The sequence below is a fragment of the Harpia harpyja genome, chromosome 14 (assembly GCF_026419915.1).
Source record: "Harpia harpyja isolate bHarHar1 chromosome 14, bHarHar1 primary haplotype, whole genome shotgun sequence".
Taxonomy (NCBI): Eukaryota; Metazoa; Chordata; class Aves; order Accipitriformes; family Accipitridae; genus Harpia; species Harpia harpyja.
The window spans coordinates 19,613,596-19,641,584 of NC_068953.1; the positions used below are offsets into that span (position 1 = coordinate 19,613,596).

Below are 27,989 nucleotides of genomic sequence, written 5' to 3' on the forward strand. Positions count from 1 at the left end.
AGGGGAGCCCAGCTCATCTCGTTTCCTGGGTTCCTGTGATGAACTGGGAGACAAAGAAGGAAGATGTTCTTGCAGGGTGGGGCAGAAGCCAAATTTCAGTGTTTGGCCTCTGCAGCCAAAGGAGCATCTGCCCACTGGCTACATGGGCAGTCTCGTCAGGGGTTAGCCATCCCTCAGCAGTCCCTAATATTTGCAAAGTGCTGTGAGATCTTTCACTGAAAGACCTTTTAGATGTGCAAAAATTTATAGCCCTTCTCTGACCATTGCTGATTTTAGAGGGTTAAGTTAGGAACAGGAAATACAGTGACTAAAGGAAAGCCATTAATATTAAATTCTACCCTTTGCCAGATAGTCTTGTGTTATCTTTACTCTTTCATGAAATATTTTCCAGTTTTCCTTGCAGGGCATTCTTCACAGGGGTAGCAACTGAGGAGCTGTAACTTGGCACATCTCCACCTGCTTTTCTGTAGCAGTGCACATTTGTGCTCTGGGATTTGAAGAATTTCCTTTGCCTCTAGAATTGATATGCAAACAGTCAGCTGTATGGACATCAATCTGTCCAGTAGACATGCTGCATGGCCTAAGAAATAATACAGGTGGTCAGCACCATGCTGGTGACTCCTGAATTTCTGGAGCAAACAGACTCATTTTACTATGTCTAGAAGATGGGAGGTCCTGTATACACCCTCCAGTAACGTAATCTGCTGTGCTTCACTGATCACAAAACACCCACCAAGATTTCCCTAACAAAATTCTTGATTTTTGCCAAGGAAAGCAAAGATTTGCAGGAAATGAGAGCCGTGGCCTTGCCACCTCAGAAATAGCTTGGAGATTTCAAGATGCTCATCTCAGCAGAGAGATGCTCATGCCAGAACAAATGTAGAGCCCTGTGTGGTCAGCACACAGCTCTTCCAGCATCCCTTTCTTTACCTCCTCCAATAGGCATTAACTCTGTCATGATAAAAGCAGAAATGGGCCAACTTATTCTTCTCCTGCCTGTTTGCTGTGTTGCTGTATGTCACACTATGTATAGGTACTGCTATGTGAGCAGGTATGGAACAAGGGATGTTAAGACTGGGAGAGGTGAATGTTGCTAGCTACATAACCCAGCTCATACCATTTCTCCCACTAGTGATTTCATCACAGCCAAAAGCTGTGTGCTTGAGCTGCTGTGTACCCTGTGGGCAGTTAAAGCCTAGGGGAAAATAGGCAGTTAAAGACTAAGGGAAACATTTCAGAGAGAAAGAAATGGCACTCCAGGGAACCCCAGAACTCTGAGCAAGTTGTTCTCTAGGGCAATCACCACTTCTGTTAAAAAGAAGTCTTTTGTTTCACATTGATACTTCTCAGGTTGCAAGGAGAGCCATACTTCTGCTCCTGAAGGCCCTAGCTGCAGACACAGCCTTGGAAGGGAAGCTTGCTCTCACGGCTACGGCAAAGGAATGGGAAGCACGAGATCTGGCATGAAGTCCTGCTCCCATTGAAGCCAGTGGGATGTTTGCCATTGGCTTCAGGGGAAGCCAAAATTTCAGTCTGCAGCCAGATTTGCTGGTGTGTAGAGCTATGCTGAGAGGAGAACCAGAAAGGGTTCTTGGTTTCCTGATAAAGCTGTTACTGCTTCAGCTCCTCTGCTGCAAATAGCTGGTTTCACACCTCACGTTGCCCCCTGCTTGCTTTCATGTTTTCAAATCTTATTCTTAGGCCAGAAACTCTTTGAGGAAGAGACTGGCTGCATGGTTTATGCCTGTCGTGTTGTCCCATAACCAGAGCTCCTGGACAGCCCCACCAGCAAAATCGTCCCCTCCATTGTGGATTACGGACAGTGCAAGAAAATGGCATAAAGCAATAGCACAGGGCTGGGATAGGTGGCTTAAATGAAGTAAAACATAAAGGATTTGCTCCAAGTAAATAACTGCCTTTTGCTTCAGGCAGTCGCTTGAATCAGCTCTAGAATTAACTCTGAGTGGTTCAAGAGAGTCTGAAGGGATTGTAAAGGTGGTCCAGGGATGGGCTTCCCTGCTTCATACCTTCACACCAACATGAACTGTTGGGAATCTTGATATTATAAGCACCCCTTTTTCTCTTGTCTCCTCTCTTTCAAGGTTAGGTGGAAGCCAAATTGCATTAGTGCTGAGCCGTGGTATAAGTATTTGTAAGCCTGATTGATAGTAAACCTTTCCCAAATTGTTATTGTTCCCCCTGCTAATAAGCCAACTCAAAGGTCGCCATGCTGCTGTAGTGACGTTAAGTGTTAAGTAGTGCATTATATAGTGCATTAGAGCATTATTAGGCATATAGGGCATTACACACCCTTGTGCCAACTCTTGCAACCCACACAGCATCCACGTTTGGGCAGGATTAGTGCCCTTCTCCAAAAAGCAGGTGAAGGAAGCGATCTCACAGTACCTTGAGATTGTTGTGTTATAACAAGCAGCCCCATTTTGGCCTATACAGGTCCCGTTGTTTTTATTTGAATGGACACATGGTGGAGCCTCTGTATGCCAAGAAAAAGAAACATTGCAAATAATTCTCGCTCTTTATTTATATTTCTCCCTGATCAGGACGTCTCTTTCTATTCATCGTGTGGGTTTGGTCTCTACTGCCCCTTTCTGGGCACATCTGTAAACGCATCAGATCTATAAAAAAAGGCATGAAGAGTAGCTGGTGGGAGCAGCTTTCTGGTGAGTTGAAACCATTGTGAAATATTTTTTTCCCACAAGCAAGGAGTTTGTAAGTGTCGACACTTAAAGTCGAAGTAATGTTGATCATATAGAGATCCATAGCTAATAGTTTTACTATGATTTTCTCCGGCAAGTTGAAGCAAAGCTTCAGCAAAGCTGAACCCAGAAGTTCAGCACCGTGCAGGAGTGCACACCAGTGTTACCTCTTTAGGCACAAAGATTTTTACAGGCAAAAATACTCTTTCTTCTAGTAATAAATGGGGAAGAATGGGCAGGAAAGCAAAGAAAAAACCCAAATGATGCAGTATTCTCTCCTGATGGCTTAGCCTAGTTCTGCAGCACTATTTCCCATCTATCTTTCACATCATTCTGAGATTGTTCCCCAAGAGTATCTTATCAGTAGATCCTTTCTCGACTTAGTGACTGCCTCTGACCCAACTTTTTTTTTTTCTGGTTCAGTGACTGGCACTATGTTTGCATGAACTCTAAACTTCAACTTGTTGCTCTTCTATTCTCTTTGCTAATATGTTCCCCACCAGCTTTCATGTTTCCTAGGGCAAGCACAATCAATCAAAATGAATTAGAATAAACAGAGAGAATTAGTGCTTATACTTTCTTAACAACATGCCTGTAATTTTTTTCTTTGTTAGCAAATTCAGTCCAGCTACTTTTACTCATGTTAGTTCACTGTAGCTGCTATCCACAGGCTCTGGGTTACATGTAACGATGAGATGAGGGGACAGTGCTTTGCTTTTAGCAAGACCTCAGCATTTGTGTGTTTTGAATTTTAAGGAAGGGGGGGGTATCTGATCCACTGCTGCCTGGTTCTCTGTAGTATTCATTCTGTTGCTGGTAAAGTCCCACCTGCGAGCACAAAAGAAAGATGACACTTTACCTTTCCTCTGCTCATTTGTCACTTTAATTCTCCTAATAGTTCATCTTCCCCCTTCTTTTTTTTTTCCTCTTGTATTTGCTCTGATTTTAGCACTCCAAGAGGCAGCACAGGGTCCTGGGATGGCTTCCCCAGGATCCTGGCAGATTTAAAGGCCAAGCATCACGGCCAACATTCTCCCATGCACCCACATGCCATGTTGACAGTCTCCTCATGGGCATGACCCGGGAGCCAACTTCTCATGGAGGAGACCGTGGTGAAACTCCCTTCTTGCATCCAGGCCTTGGACCTACAAAGTCTTTCCTGCAAGGTTGATGTCTACATGGTGAGACTGGACTGTGGGCCCGTGAGCCCGGCCCCCACCTCCACAGCTCCCCAGGCTGCCTGCCCACCAGCTGTGTGGGCATGCAAAGGGCGAGGGCTCCTGCAGCCATGAAGGGTCAGCTCTGTCCTCGAGCCCTTCATCCTGGTCTCCTGGCTGCCTGGGCACCATGCCTGGGCTGGAGACTGACTGCAGGAGAGCCCTTAGCACACAGCTCAGCTCTGTACAGAGGGCTGCTCGCTTGTGCAGAGTGAGGTGTACGCAGGCATCGCTGCAGGATGGGACCTTTCTCTTATACACGAGATGTGAGCTGTGCTTGCAGCTGGCAACTGCTTTGTCTTTGACCCATTCCCTGGGACTGTTTCTTGAAGAGAAAGATCAGCATTTGGCCTTTGGCTTTTAGGAGACTTTCCTAGCGCTAGCCTCAAAACAAGTGGAAACACTGCCCTCCCCCTTTGGACCAGTACCCTATGCCAGAACAAGGGCTATGAGTGGGATTTTTCTGCTTATGAAGCTTTTGGTGTGTCTTTTTTTTTCTCCTATCATCTGAGAACATCCCTGGCACTATGATAAAAGCCCCCACTGACCACTGGCGCCCTGCTCCTCATGGGGAATGTGGTCCAGAAGGAAGATGAAGGCTTCCCCAGAAGCACATACCCATTCCATGGCTCCAATTAAAGAAGATTTGTCTGTGTTTATTGCTAACAATGTTCTTCCTTGCATTCAGCTCAGCTGGGAGCCTGATTAGTGACTTCCCAGTAGCCTTGGAGCCCAAGACCCATGTTTCTTTAATTTTGTCCAATCTGTTGGATACTTAGGGAAACGGCTAAGAATATTGTAAAGCAGCTTCTGGCAGCGAAGACTCCCAGCAAAGGATTGCATAGACTCCTTGTAATTATTCTCAGCCTGTCCATCTAAGGCCTGCCTGCACAGGGAGCTGCAGCATTAACCAGCAGGGACACAGCCCATATAGTAAAAGACATTGTTCTGCTCTTCTTCCTTTTCCTTACAAGAAACTGATTTGGTTAGCTGTGCTTTGTTTGGTACCTGGTGGTCATGCTGCTAATGTTTGTGTCACTTTGCTACTGCACAGTTTGCAATTGCAGCTTTTCTAAGTCTTTATTGACAGGCAGACACATCTTTCATTGCTTAACGCATGCTCGCCCCAGCTTCCCAGAAAGCTGGGATCTGCGTTGTGCTGACATGCCAACATGTTGTGCAGCCGCGGGTAAATCAGTTTACTTCCCTGTAGCTCAGGGAACCACTGTGCAATAGCAGAGGTACCACTATAGCATTGCTTGGCTGCAGCTTTGTGAAGGACTTTGAGCTCCTTGGAAGAACAAGGGTAAGCACAAACCTGTCCTGTTACTCTGTGGTTAAAGGTTGCCTGAGATTATGGTTTGAAGTGAACAGAAAACAACAGCCAACAGAGCAGCTCATATGTGCTTAATGGTGGTCAGTTTGTGGTTTCGGGCGTTTTCAGGGGCTACTTCACAGCCCAGTTACTGAAAGGGCAGAGCCAGCTTGGGGCTGGGACCCCTCTGTTGGGCTGTGTGCAGGACAGAGGAGTTCTATCAGGGCCATGCTTAGCCTCAGTTTTTGCTGTAAGAATTACAAGTGATAAAATGTCAGTTTTCCCAACTTTCCTCCCCACAAGTTGGTTTAAAGGGAATGAAGGCAGATCCTGCTATAGCTTAGTACATTACTAGCCAACTCAAATGATTCCCCACTGTCTTTTCATCTACATGAGACTCTTACTGCCCTAAGTCTTTGCATGTCCTGGCACATAGCCCAACTGAAGCATGAGCTCCAACAGAAGTTTTAAATTTAAAGCTGTTCTTTTGGCTTCAGAAATTTGCACATTGAAGCTGAGAGATGCAATTCAGCTGTTTACTTGCAGATCTGCAACAGCCCTGCTGTGCTATTGCACTCACCTTGGTCAGGCAGTTGTGTTAACAGCACTTTCCAATTAAAGTAGCAGCCTCAGCTACAGAAAAATGCTTTTCCTAACCGGGCATTTATCTGATTTTTATTTTTTTTTTAATTACCGATGGAGCACAGGGCTGTTTTGTTTCCCAACCCTTATTATAATTAATCCATCATCATTTTTGGTGACTGGGCTGGCTTTTGCTGGATTTTTTATTTCTTGCCATTTTCAGCATCAGCTTGGGCCAATAACACTCAGACGCCACATTACTCACACAATGGGGAGCACTGATGTGAGCAATCAGACAAATATCAGGTGCACAAGCAACTCCTGAAGTTCTGCTCACCCAGAGCAGGAAAAAAGACACCCTGTTCCGGGAATAGCCCTGCCAGAAAAACCCAGAGCCTTGCTATGTAAATTGTGGCCACTTCCCTGACTGAAATGTTCCTACTCTGAAAACTTGGCTTTTAAGACCTTCACAGCCAAGATCAAGGCATTTTCCCATTACCTGAACATTCGGAGTCTCCAAGAGAATAAATGGTATCAGATGAACCCCGCATCTTTCTTCACAGTGCAGTCAGTTGAGAGCATCTTTTTTTCATTTCACCTCACTGAAAGGGACATGCTGGGCTCCATCCTGCCTGTAGTGCAACAAGCTCAGCAAGGCTTGTCTGGTGGGATGCAGTGGGATCTGAACTGAGACCTGGGATTTTCACTCCAGACGTATTTGCCACCGCAGACAATGCTGTAACTGTCTGCTGGTTTAATGTGCTTTGTAACATGAGTGCAGAACTGCTTAGGCTGGGACTGCAGGAACTTGAGAAGGACCAGATGCAATGACGAAAGCGCAGGTTTCAGTGCTGACATCCTGTCCCATGAGGCCACAAAGCCCCTCTCTCCTACGACATGCTTTTCCCATAGTTTGATCAGCTGTAGCTGTCACTCTGGGCTTGTGCCCAGCACAGCGACCCTCAAATCTTGGAGCACCTCAGTTCTGCAAGACCCTTGCAAGGATGCTAAAACCACAGATTGACAAGAAAGCAAAGCCTCCTGCTGCCCCCACGTGTTACTTGCTCATTATTGTTGCCACACACCAGTAAAGACGTGGGAACCCTATTGGCAAGCATGAAGGAGAGCCAGGCTAAGCACAGCACAGCCTCTCAGCTACTGAGGTCAAAGATCTTGCTTTGGAAGACTCTTCTGTTTCTTCTGTTCCTCCAGCAAGCTCAGGGCCTTCCCTGGGGCACCTTATATTCAAAAAACTGCAAAGTTAGATTGGACATGTTTGGAAGTGAGACGAGCTGGAGACAGCATGGAGGCATGCAATACACAGCAAAGCACAGAGATGTCATCATCCCATTCTGAAAGGATGTGTGTGCAACACTGAGACTGCCATGCAATGCTGAATGGTATCAGATATCAGCACAGCGCGTTCAGGCTTGTTGGCTCAGACCACGAGGAGCGCAGTGTGAGAGACAGCTCTTGGCAGGCTGAGCTCACATGATAAGGTCATTGAAAAGACAATTGATGCTTTCATCAACCTGCCTTTCCCCAGTATCAGCACCAGTTTGAGCAAGGACTCACTTTGTGCTCCCGTAATATACTGTGCGCCGCATGGTGCCAAGGACAAAAGCTTCCTCGCAAATTCATTGAAGCTGTGTTTTTCCAACCAGTGTCTCGGCCCCCCACTCCCATCCTTATTGGCCCTGTCAGGTTCCAGTTTTGAACCATTAAATGGCACCTCTTGGAAGAGTTACATTCCTTCTGGATCAGTGGCACCTCTCAAGCAGAAGGGAGAACAGGCTGTAGTTACTGGCTATCTATCTGCTGCTTCCCAACAGTCGTAATTTACCTTTTGGACATCCATTAGGGATCTCATGGTTTTGTCCTTCTCTGTTGAGCAGTACTTGTCAGGGCTGCACATGCTAATTATTCTGGAGAGCATCAATCCCAGAAGCTGCCTGAAGCCTGGAGTGATAGGTTGGTAGCAGCAGCCAAACTCTCACTGGCCCAAATGGAGCCAGTTTGTGGCTCAGGGGAGTCACGTAGACCAGTGATTCTGACCATCACTAACACAGCTTCTTGGAAAGGTAGGCTTGGCTGTTTGCCATCCTTTCACCAAGAGCCTTTTTGGCCCTGGCACCATTAACAGGTGGGCCAAGGAGCAATGCTTCAGCTAAAGATTGTCCACAGACTACCCTGGACACTGCCTAGAGCTCTCTGAGAACATCTGAAGGGAACAACACGCGCTGGCAGGGCTTACATGCTCCGGCAATTGGGGATTGCAAACACATGCTTCAGCTATGCAAGAAATCTTTGACTTGTTCTGAATGCGATTCTGCCTGGGTTTCTTCCCAGGAACATTCCTGTTCTTCACAGTTTACCAGTTGCAGGAAGGGAGAAGCGGGGGGAGGGATTTTAAGAGTAAGGGAGAGGAAAGGGAACAAATCTTACAGTGCTTTCCCTAGCCAAATTCCTCCAGAAGGACAGGGTGTGGAGTATGGACTCCAGAATTTGGCACAATCCCAAGAAAATATGAACTACAAAATTAAAACCACTTTTAATTAGTCATTTGTTTTTATATAAAGAATAAGTCTCTGTTTTTCTGAAGTAATTCAGTGTCTGCTCTCACATAAACCAGGCAGCCCCTGCCAAATGGTGCTGTGTGATAGAAAGCAAGCACAGAACTAGGTCTCTCAGCAAAGACATGTTATCTCCTCCAGGAGACGGCAGTGCTGTTTAGATCTGCATTCTGGTTCCCAAGATAAAAGTCTTATTCCTAAGAGTCACATTATACGTGAGAGAGTTGCAAATGTAGTCGTCGTAGGTGGGAGTAATTTGATGTCTGAGCTGGAGATGAATGATGAAGCTGGGTCTTTATTATAACACCTGCTATGTTACAAACAGGAGAAAAAGCTTGTGAGGGTGGAGGCAAGAGCTGTGCTTCTGCCCTGGAAGAAGTCAGAAGTACAGGGTACCCAGCACCTCACACCCTGACTCAGAGGGATGACGAATCCCTCTTCTCATTGCTGGCAACAGCAGGGTCCTACCTGGGGAGGGGCACAGGCCACAGTGTCTGCCACATGCTGCAGCCATTTGGAGGGATGGGCTGGGTGGGGGCTGCTGGGTTGGGTGTCACATTGCTGCTGGGTGTACCCTTGAATAAGGAAGGTGTAGGCTGTATGCAGGTTGGGTCACCCCTGAGCCAGGGATGCCCCTGCAGATAAGGTGTGAAGCTGGCTGTCAGCCAGGTCATAGGGCTGCTCCTGTGCAGCAGCACAGACATAGGCTTTGTGCTTCTTTCCAGATGCGACCACATACATAAACCGTCAGCTTGTTCCTGAGAGTGTTAAGTTTCAGCCTGAGACCCTCCCAGGGCAGTCAACGACAGGAGTAGCACTCCTATGCGGAGTTGCCCATGGCTAAGCTTGGAACCTGCTGAGCTAGACAAGCACTTCCAACAGGAGAAACCATTAAAAGACGCAAGGTGTAACCCGATGCTACCAAACATGCACTCAAGATTAACCTCCATAGCTCAATTAACTATACTAAATATATACCTATAATTAATTTAATTTAACTGAGGTTTTCTTCCCTGTGTTGTGTGCCTACTGCATCAACCTCTTAAACTTACTGCTGTGTATATAATTCAGTCAAATGTACATACAGTACCCACATAAGCCTAGTCACTCCGGACACCAGGGAGAGTATTACTTTGTTGCATTTGGCTCATACTTCTGCCTTAGCACAGGGGACAACTTCACTGAAATTGGTTGTGCTACATTAGTCCAAAACTAGAGCAAAGCCCAGCATTTATAAATTATTTGCAATAGAGGCATCACAATTTCTATAATGCCATGTCCTGAACGTCGGTGTGGTTTGCTACAGCTGCCTTCCCAGTCTCCCACTAGGAAACAATGAAATAAAGATGGAAAGGAATACTCATCTTTTTCCCTTTTTTTTTTTTTTTATAATTCAGCAATATCAGAACTATCAGCAGATTCCCGCTGCCTCACAGTGCTGTATAGGAGCCTTCCCCTGTATATGCTAAGCAGGAGTAATTGGTTGATATTAAGAGGCAGATGCTCAAAAAGTATTTCTTTAACTTGTGCTGTACATAGTGTCAGGATGGTAGTTCGCTACTTGTGAGGCTCCCCTCCTTCCTCTTTTATTGGCTGTATATTCTACTTTTTTATTGTTAATAGCCCAGATGGCAAAGGAAACGGGTGAATGATTTCACTCTGTCTTGCTTTTATTAATCCCAAATTATGGATCAAGTCACAATTAATGATGGCCCTGGTGATTTATTAATTGCAATTTTTACTCCAACTAGTCCTGAACAGTTGGAAGCCATCGGATGCCAGCCTGAGCAGCTGTAGCCTGAGCATCAGTTAGCACCGATGAGCAACGTGTGCATGGATGTGTGAAATGGCCCATCTCTGGGCAGGCGACTTAATTGAATACCAGTGCAAGAGAGACTGGAGCTGCTTTCTGCGATTTGCACGTTAAAAGTTATTAGTTTCCCAAGGGTGGAAAGCAGACTATCGTTGAGTGATCGGAAATCCAAATAATAGATTTTACTGCAGAGCTTAGAAGGCTGCTTAAAGAGAAGAAAAGAGAGACACAAGGAATACGTGTCTGACACTTGCGACACTTCTGAAGTGAGCCTGAAAAAAGAGGGGCAAAACCAAACTGATGAAGAGACAGCAATTCCAGATCTGAGCAAGAGCATAGAAGAATCTCAGGGACAAAAGAGGAGAGCCCTATTCTAGATTATGCTCTCTTTGGAAAGCCCCAGCCAAGACCTTAATTAAAGCTTTGATTCTTTATCATGAAGTGATTAACTCTGATGTTCCCTGGGAAGGAGCTTGCATCGATGTGAATGCTGGCTGGTGCCCAGCATCATGGACACATTGCTACGTTGGATTAAGCGAACATGAGCAGACTTTCTCAGTTCTATTGCCCTCCTTATTGACATAAGTCAGAGGTAGGAGGATTTCTTCCTGAAATGCAGGGGACATATGACCCTTATGTTGGTTGAATGTGTATAATGACTGAACCATTCAGCTCTGAGACAGACTTCACTTGTTTGTGACTTTGCAGCTCTCACAATCCATCTGCTAACAACAAAACTTTTCCAATTATTTGGAATGATGACATCATCCATGCAATTGGCCCAGAGCCAACATCAGCACTCCTACAAAACAGACAGTTATTTCTTGTTAAGCATTATCATATTCTTCGTACTGACCACAGTTTGCATCAATTGAGCTTCAGCATGGCAAGGCCGCTGCGAAGCAGTAACATTGGCAGCAACAAAGCCACTGGGCAGACGCATCCCTCAGTTCACTTGGCTGAGAGTCTGAAATGATGTATCTGTGGATTGCTCACATGCCACCTCATCTCTCTACTTTGGTTTGAACAAACCTGGCTTACACAAAATGTGGTGGGGAGCAGTCGAGCTCAGAGAACCAGGAAGGATAAGCTGTTCTGAGGTGCAGAGTTGAGCTCTTCTGCTGCGAAATGAAATGGCTCAGGAAAGGCCAGGGAGTCAGCAAAAGCTGCTGGGAAATGACACAAGGCTGAATTTCAACTATTGCAAATGGAAAGATCAGCAGAGGATGCTCACACTGAAAAAGCCTGGAAAAACCAGATAGGTATCTAAAACATTTTGAAAGGCCTCCAGTCGTGGTGCTTTTTTCAGTGTAATAAATCCTTGCTGGATTAATTACCTAATAGTGAAATTATCCCACTCTGCTAGAGGCAGATTTCTTGCTGAAGTGAGAACAATTACAATATTTTAAGGTAAAATATGATAGTTTGAAGGTCCCAGAGGGCAGAAGGGGCAGGGCTGCACTCAGCGAATGGTCACTAATTCCCTGTCATTTCCCTACTCAGGCCTGGTAAAACATATCACATCTGCCATTTGAATTTTAGGCCAAGATAAAAGGAATCTTGTAACACCCTATAACTCAAGAACACTACATATTTAAAGCAGTAAATTCTCGCAGGGACTGTGATCCTTTTGCAGCATAGATTTATTGCAGACTGCTGGGAGGGAGAGCAGAGTCATTTCACAGGACTACAACGGCAGCAGGTACCTGGGGTCCTGCTGCTACAGGCAAACAGTGCTGCCGCAGTGCTGGGGTGGTTTATGTTCGTGTAATGTCTGTAGGTCTAGGAACCACCAGAAAATGGACTGGGAGCTTCTCCGTGTCCTGCCTGAAGTGAATTTGTCGAGATCCATCCAGGTCCTATTTAGGCACACTAGAGTTGTATGTCAGGTTCCTGGAATTAAGAAAGGTGAAGGACCTTTCCATGATCTACTGCAGAGTCTTCCACAGACAGTTAGAAAAAAAAATCCTGAGCTGTTTGAATTTCCCATAAAAGGCAGGAAGCAACTTGGCAGTTCAAGTGCCTATGAAGGCAAAAAAAGAACTGAAATGGGCCTTTCTTCTGTCCTTTCCACTTGATAATGAAGGCCTGAAAGGCACTAAATTGGCGGGTTTTGTTCTAAGGCTTTAATTCTTTCTCCATTAGCACTGCTGGAAGACTTTCTGGACAGACAGAAAAGAGGTCAGTATGCATCAGAGACAGTAGAGAAACCTGCAGATTTGGTCTGTGCAGGGATGTTTAAATCTCGGTAATAGATTACCCATTACATTGTGCATGGTAGTCTGGACACTGCACACATTTCTTCCAGGACAGGACTGCAAGCAAATGTCCAGCTCAGCCTGTACAAATGCACAAATGAGCTTGAATTATTTGCAATCAGTTGACGCCAGTTGAGTACTTCTGTGCTTCCATGTTTATGATTTGTGTAGACAAATCCGAGAAGGGAAGTGATTTTGAATCCAACTATTAAAAGCTTTTTTGCTTGATATTCTTAACAGCTGTTTCATCCCAACAGTTGGGAGAAAAACAGAAAAACACCTTCTCACAAGGATTGTGTAAGGATCTTTCAGCTGGAGGATGAAGCGATTTCCCATCTACATTTCCTGGTGTCTTTCCATGAGATCAATGAATAATTCTTCCTGATATTTTAAAAGTTAGAAAAATAAGAAGCAGTAAATGGCAGTTAAGGAGAAGTAAGCAACCCAGACTTAGCTCTGCCAGCAAAGTCTGGTTGGTTCCCCCGCATGTCCAGATCACCTTAGCAGTTGTATTTTCCAGGTTTGAGCAGGTTACCCTGAGTAACCTGTATTTGTTTGACAAAGCCTGATTATTACTTGTAACTTTTGAACCCCAGTAGTCACAGAGAGATTACAAGTGTCTCAGCGAAGGCATTTTGGCACGTCTCATCTAGTCCCCACACTTGTAGAGCCCTCTCCAGCACACTAAATCCATCGTCTGTTGGGTCAGAAGAGTACGTAAGCTGGCTGAGCCCCCAAATCATCTGCTCATGAGACAAGCTGGCCCAGGGATGGAGAGAAGGAAATCCTAATACCTGCTCGGATGATGGCTTGCTGCTCGGAGGAGCTGGGTTCAGCCGCAGTCCTGCCTGGCTACTCTCCCACTGCCCTTCCAGCCCTCCTGAAATCACTCAGCCCCACAAAGCTGTGTGGGCAAGCAAGAGCGGTGAGGAAACAATGGCTGTTCCTTAAAAAAAGTAACATTGAGGCTTGGGGAGCCTTCCTTCCTCTCCAGTGTGTGACATTTGTCAGCTGATGTTGCATCTAACTTAGTGTTAGCAGGAGCTGGAGAGGAAATACTCTCCCCTCTTGCCTTCCCTGCCTCCAGCACCCAGACTGCGTGAGAGAAGGCAAAGGGATAGCCAGCAACTGTGCTCAGCTTTAATTTAATTTAAAAGTAGGTTTGTCCATCTCCTTTAGGGTAAAGAGCATCCAGCAGCCCTTCATGCTTCTGAGCAAAGCCCCAAGGCTGTCCCTCGCAAGTGATCTTCATGCTCGCCCTTGGGGTGAGTGGTGCCTGGTTAATTCCTGCAACCAGCTACGAGGAAATATTTCTCCTCTCCTCCCCCCCCCCCCAGCCCAGAAAAGCTTTGCATGTGGAACTTGTTAAAGATTTGTCCTGAGCTTGTTTTTTAAACATAAGCCACGAGTCAGGATGGGCCAAGGAAAACATACCAGTGCAGAATACACCTCATCAGCCCCACCAACCGCTCTGCCGGCACCGGCTTCGCCGCGGCTGTGGCCAAATGCAAGCCGTGAGCCCGTGGGGCAGCACGTCTGGAAGGGAACGGCGTCCACACGCCCTCGCCAGCCTCGCTGAGCAAGGGAGGGTAGTCCAAGGCCGGGACTGACCACACCACTCTCCCAGCAGGGCCCCGCCGTTCCCAAAATTAGGGCAAGTTTGCTGTAGATGGGATATATGTGTGCGTATGATCAATGTATTGACCGTGTAATAACTGAAATTTTATTATAACTGTGTGCATAGTCAGTACAATGTATATTATCACAATGATACCGTATGTAGGGCTGTACAGATGTATATTCTCTGCCCGCTCTTGCGAGTGCCTCGGGCACAGGTCTCGGGGTGGGGCGAGGGGCGCGGGCCCTTTAAGTGGGGACGGCCCTCCCGGCCAACAGGTTCCAGCGCTGACCGCTCAACCAACCTCGCTCCGCCGCCCTTCCCCGCCGCCCATTGGCCGGACGGCGCTGAGGGTCCCGCCTTCCGGCGCTGCTAGCCAATGGGAGGAGAGCTGGGTGAGAGTCGGGGCTAAGTTGGTGCGTGTGGCCGATGGCCGGCGAAGCGGCGGGTCAGTGCCGGGGGCTCGGGACAGGGCCCGGCCGCCCCTCGCGGAGCGGGGGCTGCGGGGAGAGGGGCAGCGCCCGCCCGCCGCGGGTCAGGGGCCCGGGGCCCTCCGGCGCTGAGAGGGGCGGGCTCTGCGGGGATCGGGTGTGTCGTGTGTGTGTGTCCCCCGGTGAGGGGAGAGGGGCCCGCTGAGGCGCCGAGGGGATCGGGCCCGCGCTGAGGCGCTGAGGGGATCGGCGCGAGGCCCTCGCGCGGGGCTGGCGCGAGTGACGCGCCGACCCCCCCCGCTCCCGCTTCCCGGGGCCCGAGGGAGGCTGCGGGCCGGCCGCCGCCTCGCTGTGCACCGTGCAGGCGCCGTCGTCGGCCCCGGGAGCGGTGCCGGGAGCGGAGAGCCCATCCCGGGGTGAGGGTCGCGGGGAGGCGGGCCCCTGTCTCCCTGTGGTTGCCGGCACCCAGGTCGCCAGGTGTATTAGATCTTGGAGCTCTGCTGGCGGAGCTGTGACCCTGCCTGCAGCCTGTGGGTGCTGTGCTCGGTGCTAATGAAATGCCATAAAATGGTAGTGGTTTCACCGTAAGAATTCCTTATGGGTAGATTGAGAATATTAAGGTCAATAGAGTTCTGTGAGAATGTGCGGTTTTCTTACCTGCGCGAAGGAAAAAAAACTTATTTCTTTGAAGGGGGGGCGGAAAAAAAGAAAGTGGCTTCCTAGTAACTTGCTGCTGTAGGCCTAGCAATAATTAAAACAAAGTGCTCAGGCAGGTTCTTGTCTTTATACAACAAAATGGCCTTGTCTTTCAGGTTGAAGCTAAGTGTAGCTTGAGCTGTCTTTATTTAAAAAAAAAAAAAAAGCACACTTCCATGAAATTAAAATGTGGATTCTTAAAGTGTAGAGAATTAAGGACTTCCGGAAAGGTAACATAAAGGATAATTTTGGTCAGTTTTTATTGTGTGTTGCTAGGACATCTGATGTGGTTCCATGGATTTTTTTTACCATATTTAAAGACACTTGGATCAAGTGACTCTGCTGCTTTTTTAATGAAATTATAGAGAGTTGCATTTAAGATGTGTAGCAAAGTAGTATTATGTAGTGGTTTGTCCACAGGTAGACAAAAAAACAGTTTGAAAATAATCTACCCATTGTTGAAGTTTCTGTACATTAACCTTTCTAATATTTCTTGTCATTGCTGTTAGAATGGCATCTTTTGGATTTGCCCCTGAGAAGATCTGGGTAGAAGGAAAGCTTTGTGCACGTGTGCACACATGCAACTATGGTGCGCTTTTGTCCGTTCTCCCAAATGTTACATGCTAAGAAATAAATACTGGTATTAAGGAAGTTCAAAATGTCTGGTTTTTGTTCCAGGTGCTGGTATAAAAGATGAGGCTGAATGAGAGCCGGACAAGATCCTTCCAGGCTCCTGTCACCATCCATAATTACCCGGGTAGGCAGGTGTATGTGTTTCCCAATGGCCGATCTGATTCGGAAGAGTCATCAGAGGAGGAACTCAATGTTACAGAATTGCGACCGAGAGGCAAGGAGCAGCAGCGATGCAGCACTTCTCGGGACAGAGTTGGAGATGTGGTACTTCTGGAACGAGAGATTACAGAGGATGATAATCTTAACAAGCTAGCCCTGCAGTATGGTTGTAAAGTAAGAGCTATCTCTGTTTGTTTGGGTTTAATTACTTTAGAGGTATTTTACATGTACCTTAGTATCCAGAATTACAGGAAGGCATGCTGTTGTCTAATAGTTTTGACACTGAAAAGTGTTTGCCCTGTGTATTTCATGAATGGTCAATATCTGGGTAAAACTCAGGTGGAGAAAGGTGGAAAACAAAACAGAGTTCTTCAGCTAACAGCGTAGGAAAATGTTGTCAACCCCATGCCCTGTGTAACCTGCTTTCCTGTTTAATTTGGGTGACTAAGTGCAGCGTAGCAGTCATGATTTGTACTTAGTTATTTAAGTGAGGGCAAAAAGTAGGAAGCTGAGTACAGAAATGAGGATCAGAGCCCTGCTCTCAAGGAGCTTACAGTTTTTGAAGCAAACTGAACAGTACAAGGAAATGCCACTCTGATGGGGTCTGGTTTGGTGTTTTTTTTTTTTCATTTATTTTTTGAAAGTTACAATCTTACATATTGCAAGGAAGGTCTAAGTCTAACACGGGTCAGCATGGAGAAGGAGGAATGCCAAAGTCCAGGTCACAAAGTCCAGGTGCTGCTGTCTGTGCATGTAGGTTTTGATTGTTGGCTGTTGTACCCAGAAGCGTGTGCGGTTCAGCCATCTGCAGGCAGAAGGGAGTGCATGTGCACAGTGCATTTTCTCTGGAGTTGGAACATACTACAAAATACGTTTTCTTTGTTCAAAAGCAGAGCGCTTTATAGAAAAAGCTGTTGAAAAGTTTAATTACCTGATCTGAACATTAGATGTACCCCGTTGTTTAGCAGTTAAAGCTGTATTTTTAGAGCCTCCTTTATCTGCAAGCTAGACTGTGATTAAAAAGTTCCATGATGTGAACAATTGGACAGTGACCTGGATGAGGATAATGATACAGTACTGGCTCAACTGCTGCAATACTATTGCAGCCTGTCTTGCTTAACAACACAACAGCTGTGTGGTGCAGCTGAAGCAAGAGGGTTTAGAGGAATTGCGACAATTCCTCCCCTCCCATTCCCTTAGAAACAAAAACAAAACAAAAAAGAAACCCTTCTAGGTTCTGCTGATGAGCCTGATGCGTGTGAAGAAGCAAGTCTGGTAGGACTTGAATAGGCCTTGATTGGCACCGGTAGAGCCTGAGAACTCAGAGCTGCAGCAGTTGGCTTTGTAGTTGTGACTATATGCTCATCTGTAAGCAGTAGCAATTGCGTCGTTGTTGCCACTTACGCAGAATCACAGCAGTTCGGTGAACTCAAAGGAGGAAGATTCTGAGCAACTCTTCTGCTTTGTGGCATGAAAAAGCCTGCCATGCCCCCTGTACTGTAACTCAGGAGGTCTTGGTCCCGTCCCTGCCATGACTGTTGATCTGCCTCCCCTGCTGCCCTGCTCCTGGAGCCTTTCAGCTCCAGCAGGTGCAGGTAGATCTACCCTGCCTGCCCTGCTGAAGGCTGCTGGGCTTGTCCAGTGGGGAAACCAAGCTGGTGGGGAGGGACCAGGTAGTCAGTGTTCTCTGCCCACAGGAAAAAAAACTGTCCCACTGCCTCCCTGCCTTCCAGAAAGGGCACTTCTGACTTGCTCCAGTTAAATTGAGGAAGTACAGAAATCCTTATTATTGGAGATTTGTGTATTTGTCTGTTTACAGGCTGGCACTGATCAATTTTCATGTGATTTGTTTTATTTGCATAATTAAGCAGCTCCTGAAAGGCTACCAGGACATCAGTGAGGAAGATTTGTAGCCACAAATATATGCGACTGTGTTTAAAAAATCCAGGATGAACTTCTTGAAATCAATGAGAACTTGTAATTGGTTTTAGAATCGTGAGGGCCTGCTTGGGGTGGGAGTATTAAGACAGTGCAACAAATAGCTTTGTGTGCGCTACAGATAACATGGCAGAAATGCAAAGCACTTCAAAATTCTCATTTTTACTCTTGACCATTTATAGTCCTGGCCTGCTTTTGGCATTGTTCTGAGCTGGGACAAGAGGAGCTTGCTGCAGCCAAAAAAAATGAGTACAGAAAATAAGCCTAAAAGGCTTGTGCAGCCGAGTGCTCTTGCAGGCTTCCCATCAGCTTTGTTTATTGTTTCTGTGTGAGTGCTGCTCCACTGTCTGTTTCTAGAGCCTTAGCACAACATTGCAGTGTGTGATTGCAGACACTGCAGGGGATATTTGCTGTCCCAATAATTTGCTTGCATTGGAACAAAACCAAAAATTGAAGCATCACCTCAGTTAGGAGGCTTTGGGTGAGATGATTGTTATTTCATAACTACATAATTTTGCAGGGCTTAAGTCCTGATGTTACGCTGGGGCGAGCTGTGAGGAGTCTGAACCAGCAACGGAGGATTCCTTTTGCCTCAGGGGCACCAGATTAGGATCTAGATTAAGCTTCCCATTTTCAGATTTGTCAAGCTTTGCAGAATAAGCGTGAGATTCAGGCGTTCATCTCCTCTCTGCCTTTCAGCAGAGTCTTGCTTTTTGGCCTTTCAGGGACTGGACGGTAGATGAGCTTGACGTGTGGTGCCCTGACAGCCTGTACAGGCAGGAGGGGAGATCCGCGGAGAGAGGCAGCTCCGCAGGCAGAGCCGCTGCCGCTCCTCTCTCCTGTGGCCCGCTGCACGGTCCTCCAACCTGTGGGGTCTCCCTGCAGGGAGGGGAGGACTGCCTTCCCGTTGGCACCTCCTGCGCTGCTGGGGGTGGTACCTCCCTGCTCCTGGCAGCCAGCTGGCAGCAGCATAGCCTGCAGGTAGCCCTGAACATTTTTGCAATGGCAAAGGAGATGTTCGAGCTCCCTTCTAGTGTATTTGTGTGTTCTCTTTTAAAAGGAGGTCTTTGCCCTGAGCTGTCAATGATTTTGGCGCTGATGGCACTGGCGCATTTGCTTAGGAAGTGCTTGCTTGTTTTTAGTTCCTCAGTTTCTTTGGCAGCTTCAAGCTTGTGAGGGTGCAGTGAATGCCATTCATACAGTAAATTACTAGATTTCTAAAAGAACAAATCAAACTTTCTCTGAAAGTGCAGTCCTCGTACTGTGTCTCTTCTGTATGAGTGGTTAACCTGTTCGTGTTGCCTTTCTCTTTGGTTTGGGGTCTTGCTGCTTTTTTTGGTTTGCATCCTCCAGCCTTTCCCTTGAGGTTCTTTTATGTCGCCTTGGCTGCTTTGGAGAGCTCCTTGCACACATTGACAGTTCTGTTTATTTTCTTTGACAGAGGATTTAGGGCAACTGAGAAGTTCATGTACTTACTTACTAGGTGGTTGTGAGTGGACGCTGTATTAAGCTGTCTTCTCTTTAACATTAAATGAAGAAACGCTGCCTTGCCTTTGTCTTTTCTTTGATACCGGCTGTCCTTGTGACTTAGGCTGTATGTATGGTTTGTTCTTTCTTGCTCTTCTTACTGCTATTTGCATCACCGAGCTGGGTGGGAATACCAGTCACAGATGGGAACCCTACACACAAACCACCAGAGATGGTCATGGATGCACAGAGATTATTGCCTCAAGTATACCTTCAGCGGGAGCATTTACCAACTGTGGAGAAATGAGCTGTATGGAGCTGTAGTCGTGCAGAAGAGGGGTGGTGCTTGGGAACATGAGCAAAGCATGCCCATGTCTATGTGGGAGATGCTCGCCTGCTCTCTTCCAGGCTGTGATCTTGCTTTCACAACTGTGGTATGCTCCAAAGACGGAGCTCTGTTCACTCTGAAATCACTTTCTGAGCAGAGGGAGGGTTTTGCCTGCTCATACTGATGTTGTCATCTCACCTTAAACACTCATGCATTGTTTAAGGTATGAAAACTTTTTAAAAGGATCTGTTACAAAGACTCTTCTTGCCTTAACTTGGATTAGAAAGTAAGTGAGAGAAGGGTAAAGAAAGCAAAAGGAAGGAAAAACAGTATTAAGCAAAATACAGCATATGAGAGATACAACAGCACTAAAGGAGTTTTAATAGACAGACTGGTTTAATAGGGGACTTTCTATCCTGCAGGACCTGGAGCGTCCCTGGAACAGCTGGGAAGTCTCTGCAGAACACTAAGCCACTTGTAGCCAGGGTTTGCTTTTATTTTCTGACCACTGCTTGCACACTAGTTTTGTAGCTACTTCCTGCTTCAGTACTGGGTTGTCCTACACTAATATTCGTGTCCTTTTTGGATTCTGTAGGTTGCGGATATCAAACGTGTCAACAACTTCATCCAGGACCAGGACTTGTATGCACTGAAGTCCATCAAGATCCCTGTGAAGACCCACGGGCTCTTAACAGAGAAGGGCAGAGAACTAAGGCTGCTCTCAACTGTGCCCTCCCAGACCGGCCTGACGCTTGTAGACTTACCGGAGCCTGATGATGGTGCGAGCAGCTCTGCTGACGGCAGACACCTGAGCGACTACTTCAAGGGGATTGACAAGAGCATTCAGGATGCGGTGCAGGTGGAGGTCCAGCTAAATGCAGAGTATTGCATGGAAGCACTGGAGAGGCCACTGCCTGAGTCAGGGAAGCAGGAGACTAGTAATGGTGCGGACTGTGGAATCCAGTGGTGGAATGCAGTTTTTATTATGCTTCTGATAGGAATTGTCCTGCCAGTATTTTATATCATCTATTTTAAAGCACAAGGCCTGGTGGCCCATACATCTAACACAACACTAACCTCAAATATTTCAACACATGGATTGGAAGGGAAATTGCCACAAAGCTCAGTTGTACAAAAAAAATCATAAGGGGGAGAGAAAGCCAAATACAGCCTCTCCTCCCGGTGCAGGAGCCCGTACATCAGTGACTCTGACTCGAGTGCATTCAGGGGGATAACGATACAGATTATTTTTATTTTTTTTAAGTAGCTGATATTGTAATCCTGAACTTGACTGAAAGTGAGATGATGCGATTTTTATGGAAAAATGAGGATGCTTTGTTGCTTGTAAAGATAGATCATCAGGCAGCTGGCTTAACACTCATGAACTCTGTTGAAAGTATTTTGTAGCAATTTACTCATCTTGGTTGCTTCAGGTATTTCTTAATGCCTTCTCTAAGAAGTGAATCCTTTGCTGCTGAGATAAAGAGTGCAGTATTAATGTGGTGATTGGAAGGTTGGGGGTTTGCATTTTAAGAAAACACTTTTTGCTTAGAGTAGAAGCGGGGACTCTTCTATTTCTCTGAACTGTCATTTTTTATCTCTTGCACACCATGGCAGTTTTGGCATACTTAACCCTAAAATGATGACTTCTAGCATGTTAAGCTGGGGGTGCCATGGCACAAGGACAATGACAGCACCTCAGCTTTTTATCCTTTTGAGCAAATGTTTAAGCTGTGTTTGTTAGCATGCTTCAAGCTCACTGTTGGGAAGGGTGAGCCCAGATCTCTTCTCTTCCCATTGATGAAATCCGTCAGAGACTTCTCTTGAAATCCAGTGTCTCTGCAGGTGGAGCTCATTGCAGAATCTGTGCTGTTGCCAGGGTACTGCTTGTCCAGAGCCAATACTTCAGCATGACTGCAGGTGGCCAAAGAGTATTGGAGGAGGACGTGAGTGTAGCATTAGGCCTGTGGTACGTAGTACATGCTTCTCAAAGGCTCGTTTGTTGGGGGGGAGGTCTAGCCAGTATTACTTTAAAAAAAAAAAAAAAATCCATAATGGTGCACCTCAAACACCCCATTTCAGTCATGGACTTGAGTGTCCTTGTGTGTAGTCTTCACGTGAGCGAGCATTGCCATTTCATTTGCAAGGTCTGGGAGGGAAGCCCTGCGTTACCTTAGACAGTCACGGAAGGAAGTGTAAATCCTTTGTAGGATGGGGACTGTGAAGCTGCTGATTGTTAAGTGTTTCTGTGAACTGCTGACATTTGCATGGAAAAGCTTCTGAGTCGGTAGGAAAGACCAATGACACTTCAGAGGCTGGTGGTGGTGTCCTGAGATGTAGGTAAGCCTTAGGTTGGTGCTGTTTAGGACAAATCAGTAAAAACTACATGCTAGAAGTGAACAGGAAATGAGGCTTTGGGGAGCTTTGCTGCAGGGAAGAATTGGCCTCAAAAATTTAATTCAGCAAATTCAGGGACAGTGCGCAGAGGTAAATGCTCTCCTAGAACCAAACCCTGAGGTATTTTGCAGCACAGTTGCATGAAACCTGGCCTGGGATGAGGTGATGTATGATGTAAGCAGTAGCCCACTGAAAGCAGCTGGCTGTTTCAGGAAGGGTCCTGGCCCTTTCCTGGGCCACTTGCGCAGGACTTGGCTGGTCTCCTGCTGCTGAGCTGGCAGCTGCAGTCATTGCTGAGGGTGAGGGCACAGGGCTGGTGGGCAGGTGGAAAAAGCTGTTGTTTGGCTTCCCCTCCTGCCTTGCCCCAAGATTGGTTCCATTAAGCTGTTGGTGGGACAGCAGCCTGGCCCGAGCCTTTTCACTGGTGGGCATGGCTGCCACCAAGCGCTGCTGGAGTAGGAGCAGGGGCAGCAGCCTTCGCAAGGCCAGACTGGTGCTGACCCTGCCATGGCAAGGCGTCACAGCAGGGGAACTCGTGAGTTGCTGCTTTGGTTTTTGTTGTGGGTTTTTTTGTTTGTGGGTTTTTTTTTTTTTTTGAAAGCTTCAGTGCTGCTTCCAGCTCTGTGAGGGAAGGCGAAGCTGGGCAAGAGCTGTGGTGCAGGTGTGATCTGCTCCTCCCTGTGGAAGAGCAGCCTGACAGCATCTGCGGCAGGGGGTGGGGGGGAGACAGGACTGAGGCCTCCCAGCAACCTGAGGAACACCACACCAAGCAAGAAGAACCCTGGGATGTTACAATGATAACCTGTGTTTCCTGCAACCCTTAAAACGTGCTCAGGAAAGCCTGAGGGAACCTAATTTTGTAAACAAGGACTCTAAAGTAGTTTATACTGAAAAAAAAACCCCAACTTGTATTTTTCTTCTGTGAAGAAAATGTATCTTTCTTTGTTCAGGGGTGGGGGGGGATTATCACATTTTCAAAGAAAGAAAAATGAAATAAAAGCACAAGGGGCACTACCCACCCCAGGCAGCTTGTGCTTTTTTTTGTTGTCTCCACCACTAGCCTATGCTGTGTTGCACAGCTGAGCGTATTCCTTGGACAGACAAGTGCCTGGCAGCATCTCCACCTGACCCTAGAAAAAGTAAGAATTCAGAACACCTTTCTCTGCCAGGTTTTTTCTCTTGCAAAAGCTGTTTGTTTCACAGAGCCCCCTCCAGCTGCAGGGAGCTTGTGGGGTGCTGCCATTTCCTTATCTCTTGTTTCACAATGCAGAACTGCAGCCAGCCAGGCAGGGCAGCAATGGGAACAGGGCAGTGCTGCACCCTGCAACTCGGCCCACAGCCACCCCACCAGCTTCTCAGCAGCACCCTGCCTGCCTGCCTGGCTCAGGGCAGCACGGGACAGGAGTGATGGCAGAAGGAGGACAAGGGAAGGAAGGGCTTGCCTTCGGTTCACCAGTCAGAGTTCACCCAGGTCTTCCTGCAAGTTTCTGTAAGCATTGTATAATAAGGTTCCTACAGGGCATCAGTTTGTAATTTGAAGTAGTAACAGATATATGTATCCCCCCCAAATCCATACTGATTAAAAGAATCATTGCTGCAGGTTAAAACCAATGTTTCAAAACTGAATCGGGTAGCCGGCGAGGGGGGCAAAGGTGCACCACACAGGAAGACTCGCTCTGCAAACACGAGAGAGGCTGGAGTACACAGTAAAAGCCAGTATCTTTACTTTAGTGAATGCAGGATACAAATATTTTACAACAACCTCTAGCATTTTCTTAACCATTTGATAAAAAGTTCACTAGAATATTTATTGTATATTGAAGAAAAAACAACACATTCAGGGAAAAAAATTGAGATTAACTTATTTTTTTCTTAAAAGATTCGTCTCAAGGATGGCAACAAAGTCCAGCTTGTGCCGCCAAACGGCTTATCAGCATTAAACCGTGAACAGCTTCTTTGTGAACTGTTGACTACAAACATTTACCAAATACATAAATCTCTTTTAAAAAAGCCATTTTAAATATAGCAAAGCAGTGTTCTCTTGCACAGCAAAGTGAAGAAAGTTTCTACTAAGATTTAAATGTTTACATTTGTTAAGTCTTTCTTTCACATTCTAATTTAACTTCTTCCCATGATCAATTGTTAGGAGTTATTTTGTTCCTTATTTACTATGTATTTCTTGTGCGCACAGTAATTCGCAAGTTTCTGATGCACTAGTGTCCTTTAAGTGAAAGGAAAGGCTAAAGCATTTTTCTCTGACGAATCCCTGATAACATGTATTTTTAAATACTATAGTGAGAGCTCGAAGATGGAGAGGTGATTTGTCACAACAGAGATAAAAATCTTAAATCATTCAGGCTTGAATGGGTTCAGATGAGGACTGGATCCCCTTGCAACTTCATTCAGTATAGTTAATTAAAAAAAGTATTTTTTACCTGTTGAAATATCTGTGCTATGTCATCTTTTTTTTTTTTTTATAAAACATTTTTACAATTCCTAAAAAAGTATGTTCCAAAGTTAGTTACTTGTTATTAAAAATCAGGATTCCCATTTATTCAACGGCATGAGATTCTCCCCCTGACAGGGGAGGTCTGTGGAAAGACTTGTTCTGCCAAGTCTGTTAAGAGGGTTTGGGGCAACACATGAACAGTCCCGCTAGCAGTTCTTAAGAACAGATTGATTATTAGTTGTTGGGTTTTTTTTAATTCATTGGTGCAATTTCAATACAAACTCTAACCCTTATGTAGCTTTTTTCTTAAAGAAAACAGTAATAGTACTGTTTAAAAACCTGCATAGAAATAAAGACTATTGAGATACAGTCAGCAAAGCCATCTTATAAGGCACACAAGAAAATAGACAGTAAATGTGAATGCAGAACTCCCACTCAGATGTACAGCAAAGTTCATATATGTGCATAAATAATGAAAAAAATCACATAACTTTTCAGAGCAGTAAAAGGTTCTCTGAAGTGGTAAGTGAATTCAGTCACTTTGGAAAGAGAGTTGCCATTAGAAAGAGTCTCATTTCCCTCTATGCTTCACTAAACCAGTAACTAACCACAATAAATGGAGAGTAATTGCCAAAGATAAGTGGCTGAAATGAATGGAAACCTGTACGCTTTTTAGAGGTTACCACGACAACGAGAGATCAGGATTTGGAAGCTGTAGGTCCTAAGACTTTGTTCTTCAATCACACATTAAAGCAAGCACCCGAGGAGGGAGCTGTCCCCATTGGATTTCCATTTCTCACATTTCTTAGTTATAGTATCAAGGAAGTGATATTTTCTAATTGCCAAAACCCCCAAAATTTAAAGCCCAAGCAAAAATGTAATGACTATCAGGGATAACTTTAAAGGAGACCAGATAATAAAACAGCACTGCAGGTAGTTTCCTCCCCAGAAGAAGAACTCCCAGCAGTAAGATTTAGTTTTTGGTTCCCCATACAGAAGCTTCGCAGGTGCAGGGAGAGGAGATGCACAGCAAGGACCTGGAAAGAGACCCGATTTCAACAAGGCAAGGACATGCCCCAAAGTGGAATGGGCTCCCCCAAACCCAGCTGGTGTAAGCCAGACTGGTCTGAGCAGGGCTGAGGAGTTACCAGGAGAGAGGACACTGCCCTTGCTGTCCCTGCCCTTCCCTGACCGCAGAGCCAGGCTCTGCAAATAAGATCACGCTACTGAATCCAAGTCCACAACAAAACCTCTGAGCTAGGCCTTGCGAGACAATGGGGCTCTGGCTTCCTCGCTCCGCTTCAAGGAAGCAGCAAATTTACTTCTGCGGCTGGGGCTTTATCCCAAACCACTTACCAACTTAAAAAACCTTTTGTGCTCCTCTGATATGTGTTATTTCCCTATCATGAGAAATTAGGTCAAGTTTTTCCACTGGTTTTTTTTCTTCCTCCTCAGAAGAGGCAGCTTTAAAATGATGCCTTAAAATGTCTTGTAACAGATTTTTTATATTTATGCAGGATGAACTTAACACCGGATGTTTTTTTTTTTGCCACTTTGCTATTTATATACATATATATAAAATGTATAATGAAGCTTAACCATACAGCACAGAGATTACAATTTAACGGCACACATTCACCACCAGTGAGGGGGAAAACCCCTTTATACACCCTCTGAAAAATCTGGATAATAATATTAATAATAATTAAAATCCAAAGAAAGTACAGTATATTTAACAAAATAGTAAATATTAAACAGTGAATACTCTACTTAATAAGGACCTCGCCTTTTTTCAAGTTGGCGTCAATCCACAAAAATATACTTTTTAATCTGGTGAACGTACAATACATAGGTACTTACACCAAAGGTGATAATATATTTAGGATGCTATATACACAAAGAGTTTGGCTCAAATTTAAATTTACATATAAGTGTTCATGGCTTATTTTTCCCCCAAGGTTCCGCCTGCAAGTTTTTCCTTTTCATCTTTGAAAGCAAAAACTAGAAAGTCAAAATAAGATAAAACTATACTCTACAAAAAAGCTACAACATACAGCTTTGGCTTATATAAATAATTCATAGCAGAATGTGTTCAAAAGTACTGTATATAACTTTATATATAGTCTTCAATTCATTAGGGTATTGTTTTCTTTAATATAAAATATACATGAGCTAAAATCCGTTTCTATATTTTTCAAAGGTATGAACGTAAAAACAAATTTGTCAAACATATTCCAATTATAACTTAATATATTAATTTTATTTTGTTAATGTTCTATTTTCTAGGCTAATATTTTCTGAATATTTCATGCGAGTTCTCTATGTCTCTCTCTCACTCATTAAAAAAATCACTTCTTTGACCCAATACACTATGTTTTTTTTTTTTTTGCACGTGCAAAACAGGGTTTTTGTTTTTGTATGTCTTATAGCATCAGCCCTTCTCCATGCACCCTCTGCAATAGAGACCCATGCCAGGTTGGGTAATATAAAGGTCATTTTATGTACAGTATTGCTTTCTTCTTCCTGCTTTTCTACTGCTCTGCTGCTACAAAGCATTATTTCTTAACTACAAGTAACCATACAGCTTGAATAAAAACACACAGGGACATTACTACAGGCGAGCCCTCTTGGTTTCTGCAATCTAGTGTGGTAGGATTACAATGCGGGTACAACGTTTCTTTGCAAAACAGGTTATATTATTAAAACAACAAGTCCAGGTAAGTGCCAGACTAGATCAATACCTACAGGATTGTTCTGTTACATTTTACCATGGGACATCTGCAGCTATACAAGAAGTTTGTCATAAGTGCCTGATGATTTTGTGTATGCTACACACACTCGCACATATATATGCATGTGAAGATATATATATGCATGTATGTATATACATATAAATATACTTATTTCATGTCCTTATTTATAAATTTAGATATGTCAGGACAGTTCATTTTGAGAACACAAAACTGAAGAGGCAACACTGCAAGCTTATGTCACCCATGTGTCCATCCTCATTCGTTTTACCGATGGACTCTCTCTATCTTCTGAATTCGGTGGCCGTCCCAGCACGACAGGTGAATGGAAATCACTTCTCGGGTCTTCCCGATCACTGCCGTCGTAGGAGCTGCTGGAGCTGCTGAGACTGTCAACAGGAGAGCGACCCATTTCCTGCCGCGACTGCTGCTGCTGCTGCTGCGGTTGCTGCTGCCCTTGCTGCTGCTGCTGCTGCTGCGGTTGTGGCTGCTGTTGCGGGAACCCAGAGGGAGTTACACGGTCCCGGGGAGGTGAAATTGGTTCAGATTTTATGTTGATGTTTTGGTTGGTATTGATGGATAAATTTGAACCCTGAGATAGCTGGCTGCCAGTACTGGGAAAAAGAAAACCAAAAGGCAGAAATAAGA

At 45.5% G+C, this 27,989-nt stretch overlaps 2 protein-coding genes across 20 annotated transcripts in view; one reads left to right on the forward strand and one right to left on the reverse strand.

Annotated features, from left to right (window-relative positions):
• The first annotated feature begins 14,607 nt into the window (after window positions 1–14,607).
• Window positions 14,608–27,663, forward strand: LYSMD4 (LysM domain containing 4). 10 transcript variants are annotated; one of them, XM_052808119.1, is made up of 5 exons: window positions 14,905–15,094; window positions 15,497–15,809; window positions 15,899–16,186; window positions 20,341–20,689; window positions 21,591–23,161. In XM_052808119.1, the coding sequence occupies exons 3-5, from the start codon at window positions 15,914–15,916 to the stop codon at window positions 21,920–21,922; spliced, it is 954 nt and encodes a 317-aa protein (XP_052664079.1). In that variant the 5' UTR covers window positions 14,905–15,094; window positions 15,497–15,809; window positions 15,899–15,913; the 3' UTR covers window positions 21,923–23,161. The 10 variants fall into 10 exon arrangements, with proteins under 10 accessions (XP_052664084.1, XP_052664079.1, XP_052664081.1 ...); XM_052808121.1 differs by having other exon boundaries at window positions 15,730–15,809; XM_052808122.1 differs by having other exon boundaries at window positions 14,906–15,054; window positions 15,730–15,809.
• MEF2A (myocyte enhancer factor 2A) overlaps window positions 23,843–27,989 on the reverse strand; it is a 93,197-nt gene continuing 89,050 nt past the window's right edge. For all 10 annotated transcript variants that reach the window (XM_052808113.1, XM_052808117.1, XM_052808108.1 and 7 more), the window contains one exon: window positions 23,843–27,955. In XM_052808113.1, the coding sequence (XP_052664073.1) occupies window positions 27,577–27,955 (379 nt within the window). In that variant the 3' untranslated portion in view covers window positions 23,843–27,576. The remainder of the gene's footprint in view (window positions 27,956–27,989) is intronic.